Source organism: Geotrypetes seraphini, chromosome 1, assembly GCF_902459505.1.
Source record: "Geotrypetes seraphini chromosome 1, aGeoSer1.1, whole genome shotgun sequence".
Taxonomy (NCBI): domain Eukaryota; kingdom Metazoa; phylum Chordata; class Amphibia; order Gymnophiona; family Dermophiidae; genus Geotrypetes; species Geotrypetes seraphini.
Window position 1 is genome coordinate 119,214,571 of NC_047084.1, and position 16,380 is coordinate 119,230,950.

A 16,380-nucleotide genomic window follows, 5' to 3' on the forward strand; every position below is an offset into this window, starting at 1 on the left:
CATAATATAAAGTGATTGTGAAATATCCTTTATCCCCTTATTATTGTAAGGAACGCAAATAGCAACATTCCATGCTACCAATCCCAGGGCAAGGAGTGGCTTCTCCCATATCTGTCTCAATAGCAGACTGTGGACTTTTCCTCCAGGAACTTGTCCAAACATTTTTTTAAACCCAAATGCTCTTTGGCAATGTGTTCCAGAGCTTAACTATTTATTAAGTGGAAAAATATTTCCTCCTATTTGTTTTAAAAGTATTTCCTTAACTTCATGGAGTATCCCCTAGTCTTTATACTTTACAATCGAGTCACTTTTACCTGTTCTAAACCATTAAGGATTTTGTAGACCTCTCCAAGGAATGTGTGATCTGCAGTGCTTTAATGTAGGGTAACGATGGCATAAATGTTATGCTGGTGGATTGGGTCAGTACAGGCTCAGAAAGAGGACTGGACCCCAAGAGGTCAGTACTGGTGCAGAGACAAGAACCCCCTTATGCTTGGACACTGGGCTCAGAGGGGATTACACTCTTTAACACCATGATTGTCCCTCACACCCTTTGACTTGTGGCCTGGTTTTTTGTTTTCCAGTTTGAGGAGAGTTCGTCAGGAGGAAGACAACATGTTCTTCCAGGATTACTCCATGTGGAGGTGGAGCGATTTCACCCATCATCCTCGAGTGGTGACATTTGCAGACAGGACAGGCGTGGAACTGGCTGACCTCAGGGTAATGCTCTAGGCAGGAACAAAGGGAGTTGGGGGTACAGGAGAGAGGTTAAAGAAGGTCGAGGAGGTAGAATATGGGGTCAGAGATAGAAGAATGGCCTTGGAGGCAAGGGAAGGAAGGAGAGAGGGATGGAGCTGGGTGATGAGGTGGAGGGTAGATCAGGGCTAAAAGGGTACAGAGGATGGGGAGGGGGAACTAAGGAAATGGGTGAAAGGTGGGATTTGGACTGGTGGGAGGCGAGGCAGGGTTATGAGGCCTTTTTTTTGTCTTCATGAATATGGTAACCCTACATGCACTAAATCGTTTAGTGATGTTGATGAATTCCCATCTTAGGGGTAAAATTATCTGTTTTAACAGTATCCCACATTGATCACTTCCTGAATCTGAGCTGGAGGCCCAGAAACAGAGGAAATAAAGAAATGTAGTAGCTGCTGAATAGAGCTGATGCTATAGAAATGACTTCCGTTGCAGGATGCCACTGTAGAGGAGCTGTTCCCATGCTACCAGTAGATGGGATCCCCTTAAGGCAGGGTCCCTTTTCACCCTTCACACTTAATCCTTGCAGCTCACGTGTCTTTTTTGCTGTGCTGCAGCTGCCTGGGAGTCATGGACTGACCTTGATGAAGATGGGAGCAGAATATGACTGCCAGCGAGGGGAAAGGGTAATATTCCCAAAGTATCTCAGTGATGTCCACCCATGTCACCATCTCATCACCACGCAGGTCAGTGCTACATTCATGCACGATACAGCTCTATAATTAGAAGTTTTCTCCAACCCCCTGAAGGCCTAAAGACAGCTCTTATAGGAGGATCCACCACCCAATCATTGCAAATGTAATAAATCAGAAAGCATGTGTTATGCTTATTCTTAACTTATGCGCATTCTTGCATTCAAAAATCGTGAAAAAAATCACCACTTAGCTGTTAGAAACTATTTAAGGGTCCCATCGCAGACCACGTTTCACCGTCTTTTTCAAGGAACCCAAAATGCTTTTGACTCATTCGTCTAAGCAGTAGAGTCGTGGATACAGCTCAACGCTCAAATGTGCTGTCACTGTATTGTTTCTGCAAAGCGCCCTCTCTCTGGGGCCTGCTCTAGGGGCAGTTGCTCTTGGCAGGGCTACACGTCTCTGAGCAAGTGTTGTAAAGTACAGCGAGTCTTATAGTATAAACACATTATACAAGTAAGCAATTAATTTTTGACCAGAGATCTTTTTTCTATCATTAATGTGTTTGAGGCTAAGCCAGAGATTCTAGTCAATGTAGATGATTCACTTCTTTGATTTACACGACTGATCCATCTTCTCTTTCCATTCCCTCCTTAACTCTCTCAGTTCTCGCTGTACGTCGTGGACGAGCGATTCCCCTCGGTTCCCATGCTGAAGTGGGACCACATGCTGAAGTCTCCGCCCCTTTTTTCTCACGTGACTGCGGGTGAAGGAAATGACAGATCCGTCAAGGTTCTGTTGGGAACACAAAGTAGCCAGGAGATCCTAATGCTGCAATATACAGGTAATGATATGCAGTTATCAGTGCTGAGTCTCCAACGCACAGAAAACAGAAAGCAAACCCTGCTAGGGAATATTAGAAAAGGACTCTCAGTTATCCGTCACCCATGGGGATTGATAGATGTCGGATAACTATAGTTTCTGGTTGCTTGAGAGTTTTGTCTCCCTTCCCACCTCCTCTTTCTGGTCTGAGTCACATTCTATTCCTCTCTCTATCATCCCCCCACCCCCACTTGTAGGTCCAGCATCTGTTCCTCCCTTTCCACCCTCCTTTCTGTTCTGTTCTCTCTCCTCCCGTCTCTCTACACACCCCTCCCACTTACTGGTCCAGCATTCATCCATCTCCCCTCTCCTGCCCTTACCACTGCAGGTCCAGCATCTATGTCCCTCCCCCACCCACCCCGCCCCAGGTCTGGTATATCTTACTTAGGTTCTTCTAGTTCTCCTGAAGCAGCACCAGCAGCCAGTTGGCGTTGTAAACAAGCTGCTTGCGGCCAGCCCCGGCAGGGCCTTTCCTCTGCCGCATTGAAAGTGAAGCAGCAGAAGAGAGGCACTGCCAGGGCTGGCTGTGAGAAGCCTATTTACACCATTACCTCTGCTGACCAGTTGCCACTGCTGCTTCAGGGAATGGGGGAGGGGGTGGTTGTCGGGGTCTGCCTGTTTACACTGGGGACTGGAGGGAGGGAAGGAAGGGGGTTGTCGGGTCAGAATGGGAGCCATTTTTTTTTTGGTGTGTGGTTGGTTGAATACCAGTTAAAGGGAATAGGGACTTGTATACCACTTTTTTGTGGCTTTGGCATTTCAAGGCTGACAGCACTGGAGGACTAAGTGACTTGCCCAGGGTCACAAGGAGCAGCACCGGGATTTCATCTTACAACCTCTGGGTGCGGAGGCAGCAGCTCAACATCCATTTAACTGTATAAGACAAAAGAATTCCATGCTGCTTTTGTATTGCTTTGTGGGCCACCTCACCTCGAGTATTATGTGCAGTTGTGGCTGCCTTATCTAAAGTGGAAATGGAAAAGGTTCAAAGAAGAGCAACCAAAATGATTAAAGAGATGGAACTCCTCTCATATGAGGAAAGGCTTAAAAGGTTAAGGGATAGGATTGCAGTTTACAAAATCCTGAGTGGATTAGAACAGGTAAACATGAATCACTCTTTGAATCTTTCAAAAAGTACTAAGACGAGGGGACACTCCTTGAAGTTACAAGCTAACACTTTTTTAAAACAATAGAAGAAAACCATTGTTTTCACTCAGCATATAGTTAAGCTCTGGAACTCATTAACAGAGCAGATAGAGTAGCTGGTTTTAAGAAAAGTTTAGCAAATTCCTGGAGGAAAAATCCATAGTCTGTTATTAAGATATAGGGGAAGCCTCTGCTTGCCTTGAATCGGTAGCATGAAATGTTGCTACTCCTTGAGTTTTGGCCAAGGCTATACTTAGAAACATAGAAAAAAGCAGCAGAAAAGGGCTATAGCCCACCAAGTCTGCCCATTCCAAGTATCCCCTCCCCTGAATTTACTCCCTTAAAGATCCCATGTGAGTATCCCATTTTCTCTTAAAATCAGTCACGCTGCTGGCCTTTATCACCTGGAGTGGGAGTCTGTTCCAATGATCCACTACTCTTTCGGTGAAGAAGTACTTCCTGGAGTCGCCATGAAACTTCCCTCCCCTGATTTTCAGCGGATGCCCTCTGGTGGTCGAGGGTCCCATGAGCCAGAAAATATCATCTTCTGACTCGATGCGTCCCGTGATGTACTTATATGTTTCAATCATATCTCCCCGTTCTCTTCTTTCCTCAAGTGAGTACAGCCGCAATTATTTTAATCTTTCTTCATACGTGAGATCCTTGAGCCCCAAGACCATCCTGGTGGCCGTTCGCTGAACCGACTCGATCCTCAGCACGTCCTTTCGGTAGTGTGGTCTCCAAAACTGAACACAGTACTCCAAGTGAGGCCTCACCATGGCTCTGTACAACGGCATCATAACTTCAGGTCTCCTGCTGACGAAACCTCTGCGGATACACCCCATCATTTGTCTTGCCCTGGAGGAAGCCTTCTCCACTTGATTGGCAACCTTCATGTCCTCACTAATGATCACCCCTAGATCGCGTTCCGCCGTGGTCCTAACCAAGGTCTCACCATTTAGTACATAAGTTCTACGCGGGTTTCTCTTACCCAGGTGCATTATCTTGCATTTTTTAGCATTGAAGCCTAGCTGCCAAGTAGTTGACCATTGTTCCAGCAACAGTAGGTCGTGTGTCATATTATCAGGTAATAAGCTTTTGCCTACTATGTTGCAAAGTTTGGCGTCGTCGGACCCTTCCTCTAAGTCCTTGCGTCATATCTCTTATGAATAAGTTAAATAGAATCGAGCCCAGGACCGAGCCCTGCGGCACTCCACTGATCACGTCCGATGCTTCGGATGGGGTACCGTTCACCACCACCTTCTGAAGTCTACCGCTCAGCCAATCCCCAACCCATGTAGTTAGAGTGTCTCCTAATCCTATCGATTTCAGCTTGTTCAGTAATCTTCGATGAGGGACGCTATCAAATGCTTTACTGAAGTCCAAATATACCACGTCCAGTGACTCTCCGGCGTCCAGTTGTCTAGTAACCCAGTCAAAAAAGCTAATCAGATTAGATTGGCAGGATCTACCCTTGGTGAACCCATGTTGGTGTGGATCACGCAGTTTTTCTTCGTCTAGGATTGTGTCAAGATTCTGTTTGATCAGTGTTTCCATGAGTTTACACACTATAGACGTGAGACTCACTGGTCTGTATTTTGCTGTCTCTGTCCTGCAGCCCTTTTTGTGGAGTGGGATTACGTTGGCGGTTTTCCAGTCCAAGGGGACCCTTCCTGTGCTTAGGGAAAGATTGAAAAGAACAGATAATGGTTCTGCCAGGACTTCCCTTAACTCCCTGAGCATTCTGGGTGTAGGTTATCCGGTCCCATGTTCTTATTTTAAAAGCCATGAGGAATCTTAGCAACAGTACAGAGACATGTGGAAATTCAGGCCTTAAAGCCAGTGCCGCCAGAACATAGTAACATAAAGTCTGCCCAACCTGATTCAATTTAAATTTTTTCTTCTTAGCTATTTCTGGGCAAGAATCCAAAGCTCTACCCGTACTGTGCTTGGGTTCCAACTACCGAAATCTCCATCAAAACCTACTCCAGTCCATCTACACCCTCACAGCCATTGAAGCCCTCTGCAGCCCATCCTCCCCCAAACGGCCATATTCAGACTCAGACCATGCAAGTCTGCCCAGTACTGACCTTAGTTCAATATTTAATATTATTTTCTGATTCTAGATCCTCTGTGTTCATCCCACGCTTCTTTGAACTCAGTCATCGATTTCTTCTCTACCACCTCTCTTGGGAGCGCATTCCAGGCATCCACCACCCTTTCCGTAAAGTAGAATTTCCTAACATTGTTCTTGAATCTACCACCCCTCAGAAGAATTGGGCTCAGGCAGATAGAAACATAGAAAGATGACGGCAGATATGGGCCATAGCCCATCAAGTCTGCCCACACCATTTACCCACCCTCTTAAGTCTACTGACCCCTAAAGTACAATAATTATACTGTCATTCTACTGACCCGCCAATTCAAGTCCTAGTGACCCTATCCCTTGGCATGACCTCGTAGGGATCCCACATAGGTATCCCATTTGTTCTTGAAGTCTGGGATGCTGCGTGCCTCGACCACCTGTACTGGAAGCTTGTTCCAATGCTCAATCACTCTCTCTGTGAAGAAGTACTTCCTGGCGTCTCCACGAAACTTCCCTCCCTTGAGTTTGAGCGGATGTCCTCTTGTTGTCGAGGGTCCCTTGAGAAGAAAGATATCCTCTTCCACCTCGACCCGTCCCGTGATGTACTTAAAAGTCTCAATCATGTCTCCCCTCTCCCTACGCTCTTCGAGAGTGTAGAGCTGCAATTTGCTCAATCTTTCTTCGTACGGGAGACCCTTTAGCCCCGAGACCAACCTGGTGGCCATCCGCTGAACCGATTCAATTCTGAGCACATCCTTACGGTAATGTGGCCTCCAGAATTGCACACAGTATTCCAGATGAGGTCTCACCATGGCTCTGTACAATGGCATCATGACTTCAGGTTTCCTGTTGACGAAGCTTCTCTTGATACAACCTATCATCTGCCGTGCTTTAGATGAAGAAGAATAAAGACTGACTGCATTGGTAATAAATATCAGCGGTGAGAGGGCTGATGGCAACTTAGAAAAACGCTCAGAAAAAGTGAAACTCTGAGGGGGGTGAATACCTCCCCTTGGGCAAGAGTTTACAATCCAATCATTGCATTTGCTGTTTGAAGCATCACTCTCTGACCGCTGGTAAAGCTTAATCAATTCAATAACTTTGGTTGACAAAATTTTTGTTCAAAAATATATCATACACGAACTCTCTTGCTCTTTAAACGATACTATACACTTATCTGTGCAAGCTTATAAGGATTATGGTAGTAAGGGCTCTAGGGGTCTCAACGTGGCCCCGTTTCGATAATCTTCTTCAGGAGACCCGATACTGCACACTCTGAGACCTTGTGCTAATCGTATCTTTGCAACAAGAGATGATCTAAAATTACAACAAACATTTATCAATCACAGCGCACAAAATATACTTGCAGTGCGCTGTAAAAACTTATACTTGTTTGTAGCAAACATAAAGGTGAGAAGCACTGTATATGAACAAGTAGAACATGAAAGCAGAAAATGAAAATTATCCACATACCGTTTGCCAAATTTAGAAAGTCCAAACGACGGAGACCGCTTCACTCCTCACTGGTTTTATACTACTGTGAGGAGGAGGGGTGACCTCCGACGGAACGTGATGACGTCACTGAACTGCTGACGTCAAAGGTTACTGTAATGATTATGGTGCAATCACTGTAAATAAAGTTCATTTGAAAAAACACCAAAATGTCCAAACTACTGGCCAGATTCACTAAAGAAGCTGAAATCATAGCAAAACTGGAATCAAAAGCTGAAATCATAAAAAAGCCACCCACTCAATCTCGTTATTAAGTCCATTGGGGTGAAGTGTGTTCAGCTCGAAAATCCATTTCTGTTCCTTCTGCCAGAGGAGTTTAGGTATATTACCCCCTCTGACAGAATGTACTGTGTCTAACACAGAAAATTTTAAACCAGAGATGTCATGACGCTGTTGCATCCAATGCTGTACAAGGGGGGCTTCTTGTATGCCTGAGTTTATTCTACTTATATGTTCACCTATTCTAATCTTGACACTCCGCACTGTGCAACCCACGTAACATAAGCCACAAGGACATTGTACTATGTACACGACTTGTTTCGTGTTGCAATCTGAGACAAAAGGAATTTGTCTTCTTTTGATGTTGAGACTCATATCCTGTAGAGGAACACTATACTGGCACATTTTGCAGTGACCACACGGATTATGCCCACTCGTGGCGGTAGGGGTGTTCCGTTGACAGCATAAAAACTGGGAACGAACCAGCCTTTGCTTCAAGTTTTGATTTCTGGAAAACGCAAACCGAGGGGGCTCCTGAAACTCCGAATGGTACTGCATCACATGCCAATGTTGTTTAATAGTGCGTTTAATGTGGAATGCCAGGTGAGAGTAGGGTAACACACATACTAGAGATTGGTCTTCCCTTCTAGGATGTGGTTCTAACAGTAAGGTACGATTGGCATACAAGCCCCTCTTATGTGCTTTCTTAATTACAGTGCCAGGATACCCTTTTTCTTCAAATCTAGTTTTCATAATTTCTGCCTTAGAGATGTAATCCTGTGTAGAAGTACACAATCTCCGGAGTCTCAGAAATTGTCCGGCAGGGATATTGTCCCTTAGATGTTTTGGGTGAAAACTGTCATATTGGAGTAAATTATTACGATCAGTGGGTTTTCGATAGATGCTCGTTTGAAAACTCCCATCAATCAATCGGATATTGATATCCAAAAAAGGCACTTGGTGGTAGTCTTTAGTCAGCGTGAAATGCAAGTTAACATCACAACTGTTTAACCAGGCTAAAAAATGGTCCAACTCATCTGCTGTGCCTGTCCATATACCAAAGATGTCATCTATGTATCTTTTCCAGAAAACCAGATGTTGCCAATGTATGGATGGATACAGAAAAACTTTCTCAAATTTAGCTACGTAAAGGCAAGCTACAGAAGGAGCCACTTTGGCTCCCATGGCGGTGCCTTTAATTTGTTTGTAAAACACCTCTCCAAACTGAAAATAGTTACAGCCTAGTACTATAGAGGCCAACTTCAACAAAAATTTGATCTTACTTCCAGAAATATCCATCCTCTGCAATTCTTCCTTGATGACATCAATGGCATCGCTTTGTGGTATATTTGTGTACAACGCAGTGATATCTAAGGTAAACAATATGGCACCATGTGGAATGTTGGTGAACTGAGCCAAAAATTGTATCATGCTGGCAGAATCCAGAACATATGAAGGTGCTAGGGGGACTCGTCCATTCAGGTAGGAATCCAGCATAGATGATAAAGGTTCCAATATTGATCCTATACCTGAGACTATTGGTCTACCTGGGGGGTTATTGAGTGACTTGTGAATCTTTGGAACAAAGTAAATGACTGGAATTTTAGGGTACTTGCAGTGTAAAAACCTATATTCCTTCTCAGTGATAACTCCCCTTTCTACCCCCTGTACCAAAATGTTTGAAATGACATCTTGTATGTCTTCTACTGGATCATGATGAAGGACCTCATAGTATGTAGTATCAGATAATTGGCGATGGGCTTCTGCCACATACTGTTCAGTATCTAAAATAACTATGCCTCCTCCCTTGTCAGCGGGTCTTATGATGATGCTATCATCTCCAGCTAAGGTGTTCAAAGCTTTTTGCTGTAAACGCGACAAGTTGAAACGGAGGGGAGACTGCTGATGTTCTAGATGGGCAATGTCCTTCAATATGAGATTCTCAAACGTTTGAATGTGAGGATCCACGGTGCCAGGAGGGCACCATGTAGACTTCAAATATAACTTTGCTTGTGCTGGAAGTTCTGGATCTGCCATATTGTCATCATGACTATCTGTCTCTTTGTTATGAAAAAAATTTTTAAGTTTGCATTTCCTAATAAATTTGAACACAGCTATTCTGGTGTCCACAGGTTGATAAATGTGAGATGGTACAAAAGAAAGCCCTTTGTTCAACACAGATGTTTCTACTGCAGTAAGATTTCTGTGAGATAAATTGAAAATGCTCGATGTTAAGGAGGATTCCTGGATTGTTTTGCTCTGGTGGACCTTTTTACGCTGGATTTTGGCCCCCCTTGAAAATGGACATTAGGGCCTCCTGCTGAGGTTTTTTGTCTTTTATCATCTTCAGATGAGTCGGATGACGTTTGAGTGTAGGTGGGGTGTTTTGTACTACGCCTGGTGGATCGGGATTTGTCCATCCACGCATAGACAAACCCCTTTGTATAATCCAACTCGTCTCGACGTAGTTTTTTAATCTTGTTCTTCCTGAGATCTTCCCTGAACCCCTCTATTTTGGTATTGAACTCCTGTAAAGACTTACTATAATCATCAACTGCTGAACCACCTTCTAATCCCTCTTTAGCTGTTTGAAACTCAGCAGTGTATGTTTGTAATTCACTTTTAGTGGTTTCTATAACTAGGAGCATTAGATCTAAGGAGCACTTGTTTAAAATAGCGTTCCATTTGTCTAAAAAATTGACATTATCCAAAAATAGTCTAGGTTCAGTGCGCATACGCAACCCCCGCGGAATTCTTTTTAAACGGCAGTATTCTGCCAAAGTGGCTGCGTGTAGTTCCGCCCTCACCATACGCTTCTGTAACATCTCTAAATGATCCCAATCTGATGGAATGGATATATTATCCCCAGTGGTGAATAGTTGGAAAGAGGACAGTAGTTCATTTGCTTGCTGTTCATTATATGAGTGCGCTTCCCACCCCATAGTCTGCTTGAATAGTCCCATATTTCTGGTGCACAGGAGATTTCTATGTGCTGGAGAGATATCAGTTCTCGATGCTGCCTCTTTGGGTTGGAATTAGTACCCTACACATTTACCAAAGTGATAGTGGTGGTAGCAGTGTACTCTGCAGGGCAAGATTGCAAGGGCATCCATATCTGGACGACTGGCTGATAAGAACTCCACCGTTATTAGAAGCAGAACAAGCAGTGGTTTAAGTGGTCCAGGTCTTGCAGAGCCTGGGCTGGATAGTGAAATTTCAAAAGAGCCAACTGGTTCCATCCCAATACCTGGAAATACTATTTGATTCAGCAGATGGCTGGGTTTATCTTTCAGAGGCACGCAGACAGAAGCTTGCACTCACATAATGGATATGATGGCCAAGCCAGCTCAGTCTACATGACATTGTTTCCAAGTACAAGGCTTCATAGCAGCCATGTCAGATATGGTTCCTTGGGCAAAGGCTCACATTCGTCCTCTCCAGAATGCTCTACTGGCTCAGTGGTCCCCACAAACGGACTCACTTCAAATGACTCCCGTGGACCCTAGAATCCTACTGCAGTATGAATTGGTGACTCCGTCCACAATTGTTATTACGGGGCATGCTCCTCAGAATAACTTAGTTGGTGATTCTCACAATGGATGCCAGCCGGTTCGGTGGGGATGCCCAATTCAGAGGCAATGGTTGGCCTCCCAGAGAAAGTGGTCCATCAACAGACTGGCATTTTGAGCCGATTGGCGTTACAGAAGCTGATAAAATCTAGAAAGATAGGTGGTCCGAGTCCTCTTGAACAATGTTATAGCGGTGGCATATGTCAATCGCCAAGCAGGCACCAAGAGTGTGAGGCTGAGCCTGGAAGCTCATTTATTGTTCCAGTGAGCAGAGCTACTGTAGCAAGAGTGGACAATGTCCAAGCTGATTACCTTAGCAGGCAGACTTTAGACCTGGGAGAATGGACATTATCTGCAGCAGCGTCTCAGTCCATCGTTCTTCGATGGGGTTGGCCAATTTCAGTCTGATGGCTACGGCAAGGATCCAGTGTGAAGTGAAGAGCCTATGACAGCCAAAAAAACATCCTTTAAAGAATCCAGATGAAGAAAATAAGAAGAGATATAAGCCCTGGCAAGTTAGATGCAAAACATTGATAAAGAAAGCTAAACAAAAATATGAAGAACAACTTGCCAAGGAGGCAAAACTCATAGTAACAATTTTTTTAGGTATATCAAAAGCAGAAAATCTGTGAGGGAATCTGTGAAACCATTGGATGATCAAGGAGTAAAAGGGAGGATAAAGACTTAGCAGAGAGATTGAATGAATTCTTTGCTTCGGTCTTTGTGGAAGATCATCTTCTAGAACCGAAAATGATTTTCAAGAGTGATGAGGCGGAGAAATTGAAAGAAATCTCGGTGAACCTGGAAGACGTACTAAGCCAAATTAACAAACTAAAGAATGATAAATCACATGAACTGTATAGTAAACATCGCAAGGTACTGAAAGAACTCAAACATGAAATTGCTGATCTTTTGTTAGTGATCTGTAACCTGTCACTAAAATCATCTGTAGTACCTGAAGATTGGAGGGTAGCCAATGTTATTGCTGATTTTAAAAAGGGTTCCAGGGGAAATCTGGGGAATTATAGACCAGTAAGCCTGACCTCAGTGCCGGGCAAAATAGTGGAAACAATTATAAAAAATAAAATTGTGGAACATGTAGACAAGCATGATTTAATCTTTTCCTATCGTGTGTCCCGGATGACGGGACATTCCAAAAATGTTGTTGCCATCGTGGATAAACTGTCTGTATGGACTAATAAAGAGCCAGGAAAGCAAAATATTTGAATTTACAGACTTATGACTTATTTACATTATGTTTACAATAGCCGTAAATGATAACGATGAATAATACAAAACTTTGCTAAAATAATTACGATTGGAACCAGCGTAACGTAAAATTTATTACGATAGGAAAAGGTTAATGAGACAGTCAGCATGGGTTCAGCCTCACCAATTTGCTTGACTTCTTTGAAGGTGTGAATAAACAAGGGGATAAAGGCGAGCCGGTTGATGTAGTGTATCTAGATTTTCAGAAAGGTTTTGATAAAGTTCCTCATGAGAGGCTCTGAGAAAATTAAAGAGTCTTGGAATAGGTGGCAAAGTTCAGTTCTGGATTAAGAATTGGCTATTGGACAGAAAACAAAGGGTAGGGTTAAATGGACATTTTTTTCAATGGAGGAGGGTAATTAGTGGTGTGCCACAGGGATCTGTACTGAGAACGGTGCTATTTAACTTATTTATAAATGATCTGGAAATTGGAACGACGAGTGAGGATGCTTAAATTTGCAGATGACACTAAACTGTTCAAAGTTGCAAACTGTGAAAACTGTTCAAAGTTATGAACTGTGAAAACTGCAGGAAGACCTTAGGAAATTGGAAGACTGGACGTCCAAATGCAAAGTGATACACATTGGGAAGAATAATCCAAATCATAGATACTGGATGCTAGGGTCCACCTTAGGGGTCAGCGCTCAAGAAAAAGATCTGGGCGTCACCGTAGATAATACGCTGAAACCATCCGCCGCCGGCCAAGAAAGCAAACAAGATGCTAGGAATTATTAGAAAAAGGATGGTAAACAAGACTAAGAATATTATAATGCCTGTGTATCACTCAATGGTGCAACTTTACCTTGAGTATTGCGTTCGGTTTTGGTCTCCTTATCACAAAAAAGATATAGCAGCACTAGAAAAGGTTCAAAGAAGAGGAGGAACTCTCCTCGTATGAGGAAAGACTAAAGAGGTCAGGACTCTTCAGCTTGGAAAAAGAGATGGCTGAGGGGAGATATGATTGAAGACTACAAAATCCTGAGTGGTGTTGAACAGGTACAAGTGATTCGAGTTTTTTTTTTTACTGCATCAAGATTTACAAAGACTAGGGGACACTCTATGGAAGTTAGAGTAATACTTTTATTTTTTTTTTTTCCATTATTTTTTATTTTCAAATTTTACATAAAGTGTACATAATAATATAATATAATTGATAAATGCATAGTATCACTTTTATATCTAATACATTATATATTTAAATTTGATTTTCCCCCTCACCCTCCCCCCACCCTTTCATTACTTTAATATAAGATTTTTAATTTTCAAATTTTATAAAAATTATACAACATATTAGAATACAATTGATAAATATTCAATAACATTTTTATATATAATACAATATATTCTAAACAAATTTTGTCCCATTTCCCTCCCCCCATCCTTTTTTTACCTTTTATTCATATGTTACATTTTGTATAATATATTATAACTTATTATGTATAAATTATTTTCCTTACCCCCCTCTATGTGTGTCATAAAAAAATTCCTGACAAGAAGAAAAGAAGAAAAAAAAACAAACAAAATATTATATTATTTATTCATTATAGTATTTTGTCAATGGCCCCCATATTTTTTTAAATTTAGTATATGTCCCTCTTTGTATTGCTATTGTTCTTTCCATTTTAAAAATGTGACATATTGTATTCCACCAAAATGTATAATTTAGGTTGTTATAATTTTTCCAGTTATTAGTTATATGTTGAATGGCAACCCCTGTCATAATTAATAAAAGCTTATTATTTTCTGGTGAAATTTGACTTTTTTTTCTCATCAACATTCCAAATAAAATTGTATCATACGATATTGCAATATGATTTTCCATTAATTTGTTAATTTGTGGCCAAATTGAATTCCAAAAAGTTTTAATATAGGGACAATGATATAATAAATGATCTAATGTCCCTGGTTCTAGATTACAATGCCAGCATTTATTGGACTTAGAATTGTCTAATTTTTGTAAACGTGTTGGGGTCCAAAAAGCTCTATGTAGTAAAAAGAACCATGTTTGTCTCATAGATGCTGACACTGTACATCTCATTCTCCAAGACCAAATTAGTGGCCATTGAGATGCATTAATTTGATGTCCAATCTCAATGCTCCAAATGTCTCTTAGACCATTTTTTGGTTTTTTATTCAAATATTCAGATATTAATTTATACCACAATGCGGCTTGATGTCCTAGGAAGTCTGCTTTAAAGCATAAGAATTTTAAACTATATTGATTGTTCAATGTTTTCCATTCAGGGAACCCTACCTGAATGGCCTGCTTCAATTGCAACCATTTAAAACTTTGTGTTTTATTAAGACCAAATCTATGTTGCAATTGTGAAAAATCCAGCAGTTTATCTTCTGAAATAACATCGTCTAAAGATCTAATGCCTGCAATAATCCAGTTCTTCCAAAGGATTTGAGCTCCGCCAATTTTAATCTTGGAGTTTATCCATATAGATTGATTAGTTGATTTGTATATTGGGATAGGTGTTAATTTATCAATAAATCTTAACGTTTTCCAAGTATCCATTATTATTTTATTTTCTCTGTATCTTCTAGGTATATTAATACTTGGAAGGTGAACTAAATTTAGGGGAAACATAAGGCGCCATTCTAAATACAACCAATCTGGTGCATTATCTATAAGTTCTGGGAGGATCCAATACATACCCTGACGTAAAATATAGGCTTGATGGTACCTATAGAAATTTGGAAAATTTACCCCTCCCTCCTTAATTGATTTTTGTAAAGTTACTAAAGCTATTCTAGGTGTTTTACCAAGCCAAAGAAATTTTGTTAAAATACTATTAAGTTTTTTATAAAAGGACCCCTGAAAATAAATAGGTATCATACTCATTTGATAGCAAACCACAGGCGATATCATCATTTTAATAGTTTGAACTCTTCCCCACCAAGAAATATGTAATGGGTTCCATTGTTCACATAACTCCGTAACTTTTTTTAATACATATTTTTCATTTTCTTTTACAGTATCTTCAATTGTATTTTTAACTTGAATGCCAAGATATTTAAATCCTTCTTCTTTCCATATGAATGGAAAAGTATCAAATAATCCTTTTACACAATGAACATTCAAGGGTATAATTTCAGATTTATTCCAATTAATTTTATAACCTGAAAATTTACCAAACTTATCAATTAATTCCAATAGAGAAGATAAGGTTGACTCTGGATTTCTCAAATAAAGCAAAATATCATCAGCATAAGCCGAAATTTTATATTCCATATCTGAATATGGAATACCTTGTATCTCCTTCGTTTGCTGTATTGCTAACAATAAGGGTTCTAATACAACATCAAACAACAAAGGAGACAAAGGACAGCCTTGTCTAACTCCCCTTTGTAATTGAAAACCATCAGATATCTTATTATTAATATTTAGTCTTGCAATTGGGAAGCTATACAATGTTTTTACCATTTGTATAAATCCAGAACCTATATCAAACCATTCTAAAGCTTGATACATAAAATTCCATTCTACCCTATCAAATGCTTTTTCAGCATCTAATGAAACTGTAAAAGCCGGTTCATTCAATTTTTTTGATAAGTTTAGCATGTGAAATAATAGTCTAGAGTTATTAGAGGAATGTCTTTTAGCAACGAAACCTGTTTGATGCATATCTATAATATGTGGGAGAGCTTTGGCTAATCTCAAAGCCAGAATTTTCGCCAAAAGTTTATTATCAACATTTATCAAAGATATAGGCCTGTAGTTTGAAACCAAAGTAGGATCTTTATTTGGCTTAGGTAAAACAATTATTATTGATTCAGCCATAGTACCTTTAATATTACCTTTTATAAGTTGTGTCTGATATAAATTTAATAAATGTGGGGAAAGGATATTTTGAAATGTTTTATAAAATTCTACTGTATAACCATCACCACCTGGAGCGGATCCAACTCTAAGAGACTTCAATGCTGTTTCTAATTCTTTTAATGATATAGGTTCATCTAAACTCCGTTTTATATGATCAGGAACCTTAGGTCCATTAATTAAATCTAAAAAATTTTTCCCGTCTTTTTGTCTCTCCAAATAAGGCTCGGACGAATATAGGTCCTTATAAAATTTTAAAAATTGTTTTAATATTATATTTGTTTGATTTGTTATTATACCATTCTCATCTTTTATTCCATTAATATTAGTTTTTCTTTTTTTTGCTTTAAGATAATTTGCTAATAGTCTCCCCGCCTTATTAGAGCTTCCATAATACATTGTTTGCTTGGAAAACAAATCTCTTCTTATCATTTTTGAAGTTAATTCATTATATTTACCTTTAGCTTTCAAAAGAGCTTGCAA

The 16,380-nt window shown here is 40.7% G+C and overlaps 1 protein-coding gene across 6 annotated transcripts in view; it reads left to right on the forward strand.

Moving 5' to 3' along the window:
* TAF1C (TATA-box binding protein associated factor, RNA polymerase I subunit C) overlaps positions 1-16,380 on the forward strand; it is a 77,283-nt gene that overhangs the window by 41,367 nt on the left and 19,536 nt on the right. For all 6 annotated transcript variants that reach the window (XM_033936830.1, XM_033936820.1, XM_033936801.1 and 3 more), the window contains 3 exons: positions 585-720; positions 1,314-1,442; positions 2,055-2,232. In XM_033936830.1, coding sequence (XP_033792721.1) covers positions 585-720; positions 1,314-1,442; positions 2,055-2,232 — 443 coding nt within the window. The remainder of the gene's footprint in view (positions 1-584; positions 721-1,313; positions 1,443-2,054; positions 2,233-16,380) is intronic.